Source organism: Conger conger, chromosome 13 (assembly GCF_963514075.1).
Source record: "Conger conger chromosome 13, fConCon1.1, whole genome shotgun sequence".
Classification (NCBI taxonomy): domain Eukaryota; kingdom Metazoa; phylum Chordata; class Actinopteri; order Anguilliformes; family Congridae; genus Conger; species Conger conger.
In genome coordinates, this window is record NC_083772.1 from 3,018,464 (window position 1) to 3,033,289 (window position 14,826).

Genomic DNA, 14,826 nt, shown 5'->3' on the forward strand with positions numbered 1-14,826 from the left:
TTACATTTTATATCCGAAAACTAGGAACAGGAGTTGGAAACTAGCAATAGCTATAATCTCTGTGTGCAGAACATTTGTTTGTTTATTAAAAGGATCCCCATTAGCTTGTGCTATGGCACTAGCTATTCTTCCTGGGGTCCACACACAACAAAGACATCAATAAAAATAAAAATAAATGAATACATCAATACAGTAACATAGAAACAATTAAACAAAAGAGAATTCAATTATTGATACTTAATAAATACAAACCATACAAAAATAAATACAAAGAAGAGAGATAGATTATTATAAACCCATTACACTATAAAGCAAAACATCTCCCAACAAATAAAACAACCTAAACTAACATAAACACCCTGTAATCAATACAACGGGTGCCTTTTGAGTTTCTGTTTAAAGGCTATCTTGTTCTTCGCCTGGCGGACTGCTAGCGGCAAGTGATTCCAAATTGTAATGGCTCTGTAAAGAACTGTTCTTTTTAGGAAGTCGGTTTTTGGATTGGCCTGCAGAAGATGACCGTTGCCAGCATTTCTTGTGTTGTGGCTATGAACATCTATACAAAAAACTCATTGTTCTTTCAAGAACTCAGGCTTATGTGTACAGATTGTATTCCTCAAGAATACATCAGCTACATGAACCTGCTGTTAACTTGCAGTAATGATGCTATGTCTCTTGGCATTGTCCCTACTCAAATAAACATTCAATAAATAAGATAAACAGATAAAGGGGACAGATGGTTTCCCTCTTCGTCACTGCTGTAGCCCACACGTCTTTTGTCTAATTTACCAAAAAAAAAAAAGTAATATAAATAAGATTTTAAGCTTAAATATAAGGCTATAGTTCTTGTCTTGGTTTATGCCGTGTAGGTATTTACTCAGGAATGAGGAATCAGGACTGGCAATCCTTGTGCTCTGTTCTATCATCTCCCTTCATTCTAACCCCCCCCCCCCCCCCCCCCTCCTCTTCCCCCTCTCTGGAGTCTGATTGGTGCAGAGTATGCATCATTTTGCACACCACCCTCTGCCTGCGGCCCACCAATCACAGACGGCTCCCCACCCCCTTTCCCCCCCTCCCCATTTGATTCCATCTCCTCATCTCCTCATCTCCTCATCTCCTTGTCTCCTTGTCTCCTCGTCTCCTCATCTCCTGGCGCCCTGGTCTCCTCCTGGCGGGCGTGCTCACCTCCTGCATGATGATCTCTCTCTGGGAGAGCCTGGAGAGCAGGCCGCTCTCGCGCACCACGTCCAGGTTCTGCCACAGCGACTGCGCCGCACTCCTCAGCTGCAGCTGCAGGGTGGGCAGAGCCGGGCCCCCTCCCCCGGCCCCGGCCCCGAAGCCCCCCTGCATGCCATCCTGCTGCCTCCTCTGCTGGATCTCCTGCTGCTTGGAGGTGTCCCTGTACTCCTGATACAGGAACGCTGAGGGGGGGAGGCATGGGTCAGACAGTCCACATCCACAAACATCAACCTGCCCTTCTGGTGGGTCGGCCTGTAGCCTAGTGGCTAAGGTACATGACTGGGGCAGCCTGTAGTCTAGTGGCTAAGGTACATGACTGGGGCAGCCTGTAGCCTAGTGGCTAAGGTACATGACTGGGGCAGCCTGTAGCCTAGTGGCTAAGGTACATGACTGGGGCAGCCTGTAGCCTAGTGGCTAAGGTACGTGGCTGGGGCAGCCTGTAGCCTAGTGGCTAAGGTACATGACTGGGGCAGTCTGTAGCCTAGTGGTTAAGGTACATGACTGGGGCAGCCTGTAGCCTAGTGGCTAAGGTACATGACTGGGGCAGCCTGTAGCCTAGTGGCTAAGGTACATGACTGGGGCAGCCTGTAGCCTAGTGGCTAAGGTACATGACTGGGGCAGCCTGTAGCCTAGTGGCTCAGGTACATGACTGGGGCAGCCTGTAGCCTAGTGGCTAAGGTACATGACTGGGGCAGCCTGTAGCCTAGTGGCTAAGGTGCATGACTGGGGCAGCCTGTAGCCTAGTGGCTAAGGTACATGACTGGGGCAGCCTGTAGCCTAGTGGCTAAGGTACATGACCGGGGCAGCCTGTAGCCTAGTGGCTAAGATACATGACTGGGGCAGCCTGTAGCCTAGTGGCTAAGGTACATGACTGGGGCAGCCTGTAGCCTAGTGGCTAAGGTACATGACTGGGGCAGCCTGTAGCCTAGTGGCTAAGGTGCATGACTGGGGCAGCCTGTAGCCTAGTGGCTCAGGTACATGACTGGGGCAGCCTGTAGCCTAGTGGCTAAGGTACATGACTGGGGCAGCCTGTAGCCTAGTGGCTAAGGTACATGACTGGGGCAGCCTGTAGCCTAGTGGCTAAGGTACATGACTGGGGCAGCCTGTAGCCTAGTGGCTAAGGTACATGACTGGGGCAGCCTGTAGCCTAGTGGCTAAGGTCCATGACTGGGGCAGCCTGTAGCCTAGTGGCTAAGGTACATGACTGGGGCAGCCTGTAGCCTAGTGGCTAAGGTACATGACTGGGGCAGCCTGTAGCGTAATGGCTAAGGTACATGACTGGGGCAGCCTGTAGCCTAGTGGCTAAGGTACATGACTGGGGCAGCCTGTAGCCTAGTGGCTAAGGTACATGACTGGGGCAGCCTGTAGCCTAGTGGCTAAGGTACATGACTGGGGCGGCCTGTAGCCTAGTGGCTAAGGTACATGACTGGGGCGGCCTGTAGCCTAGTGGCTAAGGTACATGACTGGGGCAGCCTGTAGCCTAGTGGCTAAGGTACATGACCGGGGCAGCCTGTAGCCTAGTGGCTAAGGTACATGACTGGGGCAGCCTGTAGCCTAGTGGCTAAGGTACATGACTGGGGCAGCCTGTAGCCTAGTGGCTAAGGTACATGACTGGGGCAGCCTGTAGCCTAGTGGCTAAGGTACATGACTGGGGCAGCCTGTAGCCTAGTGGCTAAGGTACATGACCGGGGCAGCCTGTAGCCTAGTGGCTAAGATACATGACTGGGGCAGCCTGTAGCCTAGTGGCTAAGATACATGACTGGGACAGCCTGTAGCCTAGTGGCTAAGGTACATGACTGGGGCAGCCTGTAGCCTAGTGGCTAAGGTACATGACTGGGGCAGCCTGTAGCCTAGTGGCTAAGGTACATGACCGGGACAGCCTGTAGCCTAGTGGCTAAGGTACATGACCGGGGCAGCCTGTAGCCTAGTGGCTAAGGTACATGACTGGGGCAGCCTGTAGCCTAGTGGCTAAGGTCCATGACTGGGGCAGCCTGTAGCCTAGTGGCTAAGGTACATGACTGGGGCAGCCTGTAGCCTAGTGGCTAAGGTACATGACTGGGGCAGCCTGTAGCCTAGTGGCTAAGGTGCATGACTGGGGCAGCCTGTAGCCTAGTGGCTAAGGTGCATGACTGGGGCAGCCTGTAGCCTAGTGGCTAAGGTACATGACTGGGGCAGCCTGTAGCCTAGTGACTAAGATGCATGACTGGGGCAGCCTGTAGCCTAGTGGCTAAGGTACATGACTGGGACACGCAAGGTCAGTGGTTCAATGTTCGGTGTAGCTACAATAAGATCCGCACAGCCCTTGAGCAAGGCCCTTAGCCCTGCATTGCTCCAGGGGAGGATTGTCTCCTGCTTAGCCAAATGCCATTAATGTAATGTAATGTAATGTAATGGTCTGTTTCTAATATTTCATCTGTCGTGGGGTGAGTAGCCCAGCTAGTAATGCAGCCTGATAGTGATATTTCTCTCATCACGCGTGACAGCGTAGATATGTCAACACCGTGAGAATCTCGCCTTGTTGACCTGAATGCGATGGAATCCTTTTCCCGTTCGAAAATGAGACTCTCCTCGCATGTCGTCCTGTCAGCTCTTTCTTTCTTTGGAATTCATGCCTTCGGGAATGAATCGCTTCTATGCTCTTGAATATTTCCAATGCCGGTACATACACAAATATTGGCTCGCAACATTGTTGAGACGTTTCTTTCCGAACAGCGTGAAGCCGTTATATAACGTCCTTGAGAGATATTGTAGTGCAGCTCCTCTGTGTCCAGTGGTGGGTGTATTGAAATGATGGTTACATAAGGGGGAGTGATGCCTTTCCAACGTGTGCTTGCCGTTGCGTTATTTGCCCTCCCCCAGCAGACGCACAACGCTCAGACCGCCCACCTTAATGTCAAAGGAGATATTTCTGCATCACCTGTCCTCCTACACTAAGTTCACCTCTGGATGTTCTGTACATTGCAGAAACACCTGAACCTGCCTCAGAAGAGTTAGCTTGTGATAATGACCGGAGTGCAAGCAATTCAGGATAAGCAATTTTATTTATATTTGGTAAAATAACCTTAATTATGACTGTAATCATGTTCTCTGTGCTCATCCATCACAGCAATTAATAACAAAAAAAACAAAAAAGACATAACAAACAAATATTCCCGTTGCAGTGTGTTATTAATGTTTGTAATGTTTTTTTGGGGTTTTTTAAATGCCATTTATATGCCAGTGGGATATGTTGTCCTCCAGCTTTGTGTTTCCTCCAAGGAGCGAAGGCTGCTCTGAGGATTCAGAGGGTCAGGCGGACTCACCCACGTTCCGGACGATCTTGATGCTGCGGGAGCGCGTTTCTCCTCTGTCCGGCTTCTGTGCGCTTTCCCCGTTGTTCAGTCTGACGGAGAACGGAGTGGCGAGAGAGGGAGGCAACGAGCGGGGGATGAGAACGCACACAGGCAATCAAACGGGGAGGTGAAACAAAAGATGGAGCAGGAAATTAGATGCAAAAATGTTTGGGTTTGCAAGTAACATATTTCTACGATTTGTTTTGACCGAGACATTTCAAGTGGGCGTAGGCTTTGGCTTTGACAGGGATGGAAGTGCTTTCATGGAAACAGTCAGCCTGGATCGTGATCGTTTGGTCTCCACGGATTTTTTTATTATTTTCATAAGACAAGAATGTGGCGATGCCGCGATGTGATTTTGCATCAAAGCCAATCAGACTGCGAGGGTTTAGCCATTTACATGATCCTTGGCAGCCATTTCAAATGGTTACCTTCCTCCCAAGAGAACCATGTTTTCACTTTCAATCCACATAGAAGGAATATTTATATTACAGAGCACTTTGATCCTCACTGACGCACAATACATTAATCATCATCACCTCTTTAAAGAGGACACAAAACATTCTGAAAATTTGATGAAAGAATTAATCATTCTGCTACTTGTAAAACACTTTTGTTTCCTGTTTTTGATTGTGAGAAATTGTTCAGACAGTGCTGCTTTGTATGTGCAGTAGTTCTGCTTGTCTTGTGAAATAAAAGTCGAGGAAAAAGCTTCTTTTGTACAGAATCAGCAGAACATGCACTCACAGAACAAATATGATTCACGATAAAATGCAATCCAATGTTTTTTCTGACACGAAAATATGTTCTATACAACTGTTGATATCTGAGAAAGAAGGACCGAGAATAGAGAAGGACCGTTCGATCCCCATCATTAAATATGTCCTATACACAGCTTCACTTTGATCTCTCACTTATATCATCGCATACAGAGTTATAGACGCAAAAACAAACCGGATGAATTCAGCACTGAGAGCTGTGTAGAGCAACAGAAACTCTTACCTCAGGTTTATCCCGTCCAGGTCTGCCACGCCCTGGCTGCCCGGGGGCTCTGAGGGGGCACTGGGTTCAGGGGTCATCGCAGACCAGGAAGACATGCGGTCCGCGAGGCTGTTCATCTCTTCGCTGCGACGCGTCGTCCTGGAGTGTCCTCCGCGACTCGAGGGTCCGTACCTCCCGTTGCTCGGCGCTGAGACCGCCCCCCCCGGCCCCCCCCTCAGTTCCGGCGCCGAGGGGGGTGCGGCTCCGTTCTCTGATGCGCGCGGGCTCCTGGACTCCCCGTTGCTTGGCAACGCAGTTCCAGATTGGGCGGGCGAGGACGGACTAAATATAAATCAGGAATAAGCAACAGGAGACAAGATGCCGTGATTTCTCCGGCAAGTTAAAGAGACAAGCCGCGGACGACATGTCAGAAAGGCCGTCTGCTAACGAGAGCCGCCTGAACTATGAGCATGAGCTTATTAGATTAGACGTCATCCCCGATCGCTATTTTAAACTGAGTGCGATCACCGTGAAGTACATGCAAGACATCATGTTATTATGATTATATAATTTCAGATGCTCATGAATGCCGTAATTGGTCATCCACTTCCGAGGATTCAAGGGGGAAGGGCCCTTAGACTGAGGATCAAAGTATTCACAGACTTTATGGTCTTGTCTTGTAGATATCTGTGTGTGTGTGTGTGAATGTGTGTTTGTATTTGTATGTGGGTGTATGCATGCATCTGTATGTGTGTATCTCTATGTATTTGTGTGGGTGTGTGTGTGTGTGTATATGTGCCTGATATTTCTATGTGTGTGCACAAGCATGAGTATGTGAGTGCATATGGGTGCATGTGTGTGCGCATGTGTGTGTGGGAGGCTTTTTTGGCATAGCTCACCTGCATGGATTTGGGGTCCTAGATATTTTGTGCACATGATACGTAGGCACAGCGGGGGCTGGGGAGGGTTTTGTTTTGCTGGGAGTGACATCCCGGAATCGCCGGGGCGACTGAGATGGGCCTGTGGGCAGAATGGAGCACAGCGGTGACCCACGTGACACTGCCACTGTAACTGCACCACGAAAATCACAGGAAGTGACATTTACCAAAAATGCGTAGCTGGGGGGGCTTTCGGAGCCGTACTGAATCCCTGTGTATTCCGGGGCTTATATCTGTAGAGCAAGTGACTGTTCTCTTTCCGCCTGTTTCGTTTCTTCAGTCCCGTGATTTGTTTAACTGGCTCGGTTGCTCTTATTCTCTGAATCTGCACATACAAGCTGGAATAATCCTCCACTTTGCCTTGAGGTAGGGTGGGGTCCAGGTGCAAGGCTGAGGCCTTATTAAAGAACATGAAGGATATTCACACACAACAGTTCCCTCTCTCACTCACTCACTCACTTGCACGCATGCTTGCGCGCACACACACACACACACATAAAGACCCGCACACATACACATATTCACACACACACACACACACAGACCCCCCCCCCCACACACACACACACACACACACACACAAAGGGACCTTACTGCAGTACCTGATCTTGAACAGGACAATAGTGATAGAGATGAAAGACATCTTTTGCATAACTGCAACCTGTTTCTCTCAGAACAATGCCCTTCTGGGCACCTCCACTTAGGTCAGAGCATTCTTATTTAGAGCAAGACCGTCTGATCTAACATTGCTCCAAAGTACAATTTCATTAAAGCATTAGTGTCAACATCACCATAGATAACTTTACCATAATTAATGACAAGGACATTTTTTTTTTTAGTTTTCACACATTTTTTCAGTGTTCCAGGGCTGTGCAGAACACGAGTGCCAAAACAACTGAAGAGCACTACACAGCACTAGCACTTACATGATGGTAATAACGTGCACCCACCTAACAATATCATAACATCGTTGAGACATTGGCGTTTCACTGAGAGCAATAACTGACTTGTTTAAACATCCTGGTAACATACTAAGCATTCCCCTTTCGTTGTTTTGCCTGCTCAAATCTGGCGTCTGTGCTTTGAAGGCCCCAAGACCAGACAATGAGACTGCAGAGCAAAAAGCTCTCTCTCGTTTCAGCGCTCGTGCGGATTAGTATGCAGGAAAGGAAAGTAGTGGAAGAAATATTGGCTGTTTGTATTTCCCTCCCGTGTGGAGAGGGGCAAAACTGCTTTCAGCCACAACGCTTTCACCTGATCTGTTTGGTATGCTAAGGCTTCCAGTAAAAATAGCTTCAAGACAGACTTTGCACTGATTGACTGCTGGAAGTTGGGGGTTGAATACTTTGCCTGTGTACATTGTGCTAATCTCTGTTATGCAATAATGCCAGGACAAAAGAAGCACTTTTACTACCTGAATGGAAACAGGACAGAAGTATGGGAAATTGTGCGGTACTAATTTATTCTCACTGATGCACCCAGAAGCAAGGGAAATAACCTCACAGAAAGAAAGTTATCTGAGATACATGAAGCAATTTCAATTAAGCAATTTAAAGAATTGAACTGATTTTGTTCTTGTGTGCCTCTTTAAAGGACAAATCATGTCCTGGAAGATAATGGTGGATCATTATATTCAACTTCTTCACAGGATCCATAATGAGCGGTGAGATCTTTTGAAGTGTATTTTAATCCGCGTGTTTCTCTTATTTCCACTATTCACAGTTTTGGTGTGCTCCGTCATAATCTGTGACTCTTCCCATTGCCAAAAGGCCCTCCACCCATCGAGCACAGAGGTTATTATGACGTTACTATGACGTTACTATGACGTAGACATCCCTGTCATTCATGGTCACTGTCAACCGCTCATTTTCCATTTCTGTATTTAGTTCACCCCTGTCCCACGGGGTACAGCGCGCTGCCATGTCAAGAGCCAATGTGAGCCCCATAGAAGCACTTCAATATTTGTATGAAATGTATTTTCAGGGCTAAATCTACCTCGAAGTCGTCTGTGTCTGGTCAGCCAGAGCCTTCATGCTTTATCATGTATTTTATGATGGCAATATGCTCCAACTGAAACTGGAGGGCCCAGGCTAATGTTGGCAATTGTGGTAAGGATTTTATTGAAGTTTCAACAGTCGGGTAGGTTTGTGTCTTAGCGCCGAGCTTTCATGATTCTTTTCAGCAACCCCCCGCCACAATATTGGGGCCTTAATTAAATTCTAGAGACTCTACATATTTTAGTGTTGACATCGGGAACAATCTTTTGGAAAAACATTTTTATTGTAGTTCCTAGAACGATCGGAGACACAGTACCCGTGATGGCGAAATCAATCTGAGTCGTCAGCCAGTGGGGGAAAGCACCCGTCCCTGCTCTTCTGCTTGTGAGCGCTCTGACAGGGTGCTTTACCTGCTACACAGGGACACCGGCCTGGTGACTCAGTGCGGAGAGAGCAGCCAGGACTGCTGAATCTCTGGGTGGCAGAGATTAAAACAAAGGAACCGGTTCCTCTGGTTTGTGAGTACTGGGGCTACAGCATTGATTTCTGCGGCTGGAGAAAATAAGAGAAAAGTTCTCTCTCGCTCTGTGGGGGTGACTGCCTCGTTCGTGTCATGGGCTTCTCGGTGCAGGCAGATATAGATTGGCAGCGTTGCATTGCGATACAGTGAGAGCCAGTATCGAACATGACTTATGTAGAATGGAGCCCTGAGCAGAGACATGGCTTTAGTGTTGTGCCAAGTATTTACATTGCAAGATATGAGTATTTTCAAGAGACAACCAAGACACAATTGTGAATACAATATACTCAGGCTGATACTCGTAACCCTTAATACGCACAGGACGTAAGACTGCGATTCTCGCGATCTCGCCGTCAAAGGCAGAACAGAAACACAGAGAGGAGACTGAAAGATTCTCACTTTGCTTTGCAGCGTTATTACGGGCCTGCATCTCCTCTTTCTTCTTCCTCATGGACTTGTAGAACCGCGAGTTCCTCCGGTTCAGCTCATGTCTTCCTCTCGGGGCATCCTGGTCATCCTCCGAGTCATCGTCTTCCTGGTGCAGAGGCACCGAAGCGGGCTGCTTGCTCTGGCCCTTCTGCCCCAGCAAGCTCCAGAACGCCGTCAGTGCCATGACAGTCCTCTCTGCGCCCTCTCAGAATCAGGCCTCGGCTTCAAGGAAAAGAGAAAATCCACAGTGTCACGGACAGCTGCTCCGACCAGAACATCCTTCCCCGTCAGCTGACAAATCCACCGGCCCGGCACCGCAAACGTGTCCGTCATGCGCTCCTGCTCCAGCCACACTGAGCAGCTCCACCTGTCCCAGCGTCCCTCCCCTAACCCCCTCCCTGCTCAGACACGCACACGCACTCACACACACACACACACACCCCCTGTTGGGAGGGCAGGGGTGTTGTTAGCAACAGCGCAGGAGTCAGAGAGCGAGCGAGAGGCAGCCTTGCGCTGGGGCGGCGGTGTCTCAGCCGCTCTGCTCCCTCCCTGCGCACCACCCCGTGCCTATTTTCACTTCAGGACATTCCACCGCACGGGCCAGACAAGCAAGTGCCCTACCCTCTGCTATAAGAACAAGAAAAGCCACTCACCTCTGCCAGCAAATTTTTCACCATGACAATTACTGTAGAGCTTCTCCCTCCCCTGCAGGTCCACGGGGTCAGCGGTGAGAGAGAAGTGAGAGAGACCGTCTCTCTCGGACACGAGCCGTTTCTCGCACGTGACGGGCCACTCCGCTCCCGGCCCGGGCTCCTTATCGCCTGTCAGCTGACGAGCAAAGTTCACTTTTCTGCAGACGGCTTTCCTTGTTACTCAAACGGGGGAGAGAGAGAAAACCTGCCTGCGCACCTCCTCCTCAACCCCGAGGCCCGGGAGCAGTGCGTGCGCTGCAAAACAACAGCTCCTAATCCGGGGGAGGAGGAGGGTGTGCTGGGCCAAAACAATCGAACAAAGTCCTGAGGGACGGCGTCTCTGAGTGCCGCCACGCTTCCTGGTTGTGTGTGTTTTATTGCTTTAGGATCAGCGGCCCAGACTCCAGATATGCTGCACGGGTTAATGCCATCTCACTGAACACGGCGACATCAAAGATTCAAGCGTGGGCATTGATGAAAAAAAAAAAAAAAACCCACTTTGCTCCATTGCTTTAAATGAAATACTCGCTATCCACACGACGATAAAAATATCAATAACTTATCGTTATTCAAATCAAAAAGCTCTTATCAACGACTGAAGTCTAAGTCCTTCTTCCTGCTTTGTCTGTTTATTGATTAATAATATTTTCTGGGGTTTTTTTTTTTTTTTTTTTTGCTGCTTGCTTATATTCTGTTCATATTCTCTTTTTATTGTCATGTATATTCTCCCTATATTTTCCATATTAGCTTGTCTTGTTTTTGCATATTTTCTATACATTTCTGCCTGAGGACACACAAGAGGTCGTAAGTTGTCGCTTATGATATCTTAGCTAATATCACTAGGGGAGGCACATGTAGTGTATGCCCCTCAGGGACCTTTATCTCCTGCACTGTCCCTGTAACATCTTCTTTTTAACCGTGTGTACAAAAAGTCAATAAAATAAAATGCAGTTGTCTTAACGCTGAAAGGTGAGTTCCCTGACCTAGAAACGTATCAGCTTTGTTACCCGGCTACTAACATAAATTGCGATTGTTGTGGAGTGCATACGACTCCTGCCGTCTGAGATTTTAGGCACGCTGTCTGAAATCTGACGCCCCTCTTTGAAATAGGACACAGTATGAAGCACCTGAGAGAGTTTCCCAGTCTCCTATCTGTGCTTTGACATGGCTTGGCGACTTCAGATCAGTAATCAGATCTGGGCGGTTTACATTGTGTGTTATCGGCAGTGCCGGTGAACCGTTGCCCGCCCAGAGCAAACAGCATATTGTGTAGGTCAGTTTGGCTGCTTATGTGTGTGCGGTTGGAGAGCAGTTCTCCAGCATTTCCCTGAACCCTGCGACGAACAGGGCTGGGTTTAGTGTGGAATGCTATTTCCTCATTTCAATGAGCTTTCATTACACACATTCGTAGACATCTGTTGTATGCGATGTGCGTCGTATGGATTTACAGTATTCAGATCCGGGACAGAACCACATTGAGAAGCGTTCTGAAGTGTTGTTCAGGGCGCAGTTCTCAAACTGGGCCATATAAGATATGGCCTGTTTCTTATCAGTTTCGTTTTGCTCGATCAAGATCAAGCCATAAAACTCTGTAGCAGCTCGGACACAGTCTAAACTATGGCTGATAAGACTATGAGTGTACGTGTGCCATTTACAGAAGTTAAATATTAACAGGTCAAAGCTGAAAATAAGACCTTCTCTGTGATTCTTCTTGCTTTAGCTCTCGATAAAGCTCTGCTTTAGTTGGGGAAAAGTACTGTATATGCTTACATACAAATGACATACATGTATTAATGTATTAATCCAACTGTAAAAAAATGCAGTTTTTCTGTTTTTTTTTTATTTGATAGACTAGTAAATCCAAAAGAACACCTATGGTATTAGTTTAATAGGTGTTATTATTGGGCTAGACAACAGAATAATGTAGAAAACAATATGGTAATCCAAATGAGTCATTAGACGCAGCATTCATTTGAAAATGTTTTTTGGCTTCTGTAACATTTGATTTTGCCGCACAACCGCTAACCTCTGAAACAGTGTAGTGAAGTACCACGACCAAGTGTGTGAGGGGCTGTCATGAGCTCACCAAAACTATTTTGGATGTGTCAAACCTCCTATTTGAAGGAGAGCTGATCTGAGGCCCGGGGCCTCGTTTATGAAATGGTTTCACGATCATATTTTATCTTAAATAGTAGCTTCCACAAAAAACTATGACGTACAACCATGACAAGTAGTTTTTTTTTTTTATCACACTTTGTAGTGGATATGATCATAACTCCACCTGCTGGCCATGTGGAGGTACTGCCCATTTGAGGGCCGTCTGTGAGGCCCCAAAGTGTGTTGGTGTTTTTGGAATAACATTTCATGCCTAAACCTGACATTTAAATCCAAGAACATGTTTTATAAATGAGGCCCAAGCAGTCTCGCATGCTGCAACAACTGCGCACTCTTCTTTACAATGTTCACATTGACATTGGTGAATATTCCCCCTTTTATAAATATAAACTTAAAGGTACAATCGGTAAGATTTTTGTGTTAAAACATTGTTACGAGAAAAAGTACGAGTATATTAATAAAGCATTAATAAACCAATACTGCAACGTGATTGAAATTTCAACACTTTGTAACTTTGTTTACAAATAAAGTTATAATTAGTCGCAGGTGCGTATTAAGCCTAGTCCTAGACTAACTTTAATTGGAGATTATCCATACAAAGCTGCATTTAGTCCAGGATTAACCGGTCCCTATTTTGTTATTGACCATCATCTTATATTGCCACCCATTGTACTGCTTACATTATGAGTCACATGAGTCACACAGAGTTCTTAAAAAAGAGAATGGTTATTTATTTTATATTATTTATTGATATATCAATTACCTACCACACCAGGCCTGAGGTTTCAGCAAACCTTTTTCCAGCCTTGAGAAAGGCTTTGCCGAAATGTTGGCTCAGGCGTGGTAGTTTATTGATATACGAATAAATTAATTAAACAACCACTATCTTTTTGTGCGCCCCTGATAATACTGCTTCTTCAGCTGTCACACACTTGATGTCATATACAAAATATGTTTTCTACACGTCTAGCTTCTATATCTTCAATTAGCATAGGAATCGTGATGAATTTCTTGTTTAGGCTGCACCATTCTGGAGACTTGAGACTTGACTCCGACACTAGCTCAGAGACTTGAGACTTGACTTGGACTTGCATTTGATGACTTGTGAACATCTCTGGTATGTATCTTATACACTTAAGCAGAGTGTGCTGAAGTTGTCCACACGGGGGCGCCACATACCCTGCTTATGGCCAGCAGGTGCAGGAGACACAATGTAAAAGTCCTGCCACGTGTTTCCTGCGCCCATGTGCGCAGCCAGCCGATTTCTCTACAACTCATTTGTTCTAACTCCTGGCCGAAAAACTATGGCCGCGAACTACCGTGTCCTCCAAATACGTACCGTGCATCATGTTTGCTTATTTGGCTGGTCCTATAAAATCAACACCCACTCTTGAAGGTCTTTCAGTTGTACACCGAAACGATTCCTCATGTTCTCAAAACTGTAAACAAAAACCACATTACCATTAACCATGCTGACAAAATTACACACACATGCATCATATGAATAAACCTTACTGAGAACCAGTTGGACACTAATTTGCTCAATAAAAAACACCATTATGAATATCTTTACTCATCAGTAGGCTTGTGCCTTTTGAATTTTCAGTGTTGCATGTACAACATGTTACTGTAAACTATAAAATATAAAACAAACACACTAATAAAATGTATATATATATATATATATATTTTTTTTTTAAACTAATGTAAACATTTAAACACATGCTATTGGTATTCAAGGAGTTATCTATACACAAGATAAATACAAAAACTGCATACAGCAGAGTGAATTATAACTATCAAATGAAAAAAAGTATTGCATGCTGTCATTTGTTCCTGTTTGGCCACAGAACCGCATCCACATGATACTTTGCCTTGCCAAGCAGCAGGGCTCTCTTGGCAAGGTGTGTCCAACACGGGGACCCATAGCAATAGCACCACACGCCTCCTCCATTGAATGTAGAAGGGGCACCTGTGTGTGGAGTCCGGTAAACTTTCCGTCAATATGCAGAGAAAAATTATTATTGGTTTTAGAAATTGTGAAGATGGTGGGATACGAATGCTGGAAAATCTGTGGTGGGCAAGGAAGCAATTATTGAGCAGAGCAGCCCCGGTGGAAATTAATGTTGTCCCAGACGCTCCTCTGAACACTACTATCCGTGGTGGAGTGAGGATGTTGTGGAGGGGGCCCAAAAGGTGATCAGATAGGCAGTATTGTTGGGGCCAAGGTGGGCGTGGTGTTGGAGAACTCCCACTTGTCATCCTCCACCTCTTCCTCTTCCTCTTCCTCTCACTGCAGCGCTGGCATCTATATTTAACCAGTACAATGTGAAACTGTGTGGAACTTAACTTAAACTGGTCAGGAAGTGAGGCCGATTGGTCATTAGTGTTTAGAATTCTGAATGGTAGTGCGTTCCATGTAAATGCAAATCACATTTGTGAGAATTTAGCCAAAAGTCAAGAATTGTGTGCAATGTTTTGCAAAAAGTATGATCTAAAAGTGGAAAACAATAATGTGTTTGAATTCTTGCAGAAATGATATAGGGCCAGGGTCGGCAACCCTGGTCCTGGTGAGCCGCAGGG

At 46.5% G+C, this 14,826-nt stretch overlaps 1 protein-coding gene across 1 annotated transcript in view; it reads right to left on the minus strand.

Moving 5' to 3' along the window:
- Positions 1 to 9,824, minus strand: part of ngef (neuronal guanine nucleotide exchange factor) — a 21,196-nt gene extending 11,372 nt beyond the window's left edge. The window contains exons 1-5 of the mRNA XM_061218062.1: positions 9,407 to 9,824; positions 6,452 to 6,572; positions 5,574 to 5,894; positions 4,542 to 4,621; positions 1,186 to 1,421 (exon numbers count right to left, since the gene is read on the minus strand). Coding sequence (XP_061074046.1) covers positions 1,186 to 1,421; positions 4,542 to 4,621; positions 5,574 to 5,894; positions 6,452 to 6,572; positions 9,407 to 9,620 — 972 coding nt within the window. The 5' untranslated portion in view covers positions 9,621 to 9,824. The remainder of the gene's footprint in view (positions 1 to 1,185; positions 1,422 to 4,541; positions 4,622 to 5,573; positions 5,895 to 6,451; positions 6,573 to 9,406) is intronic.
- Between the last annotated feature and the right edge of the window lie 5,002 nt (positions 9,825 to 14,826).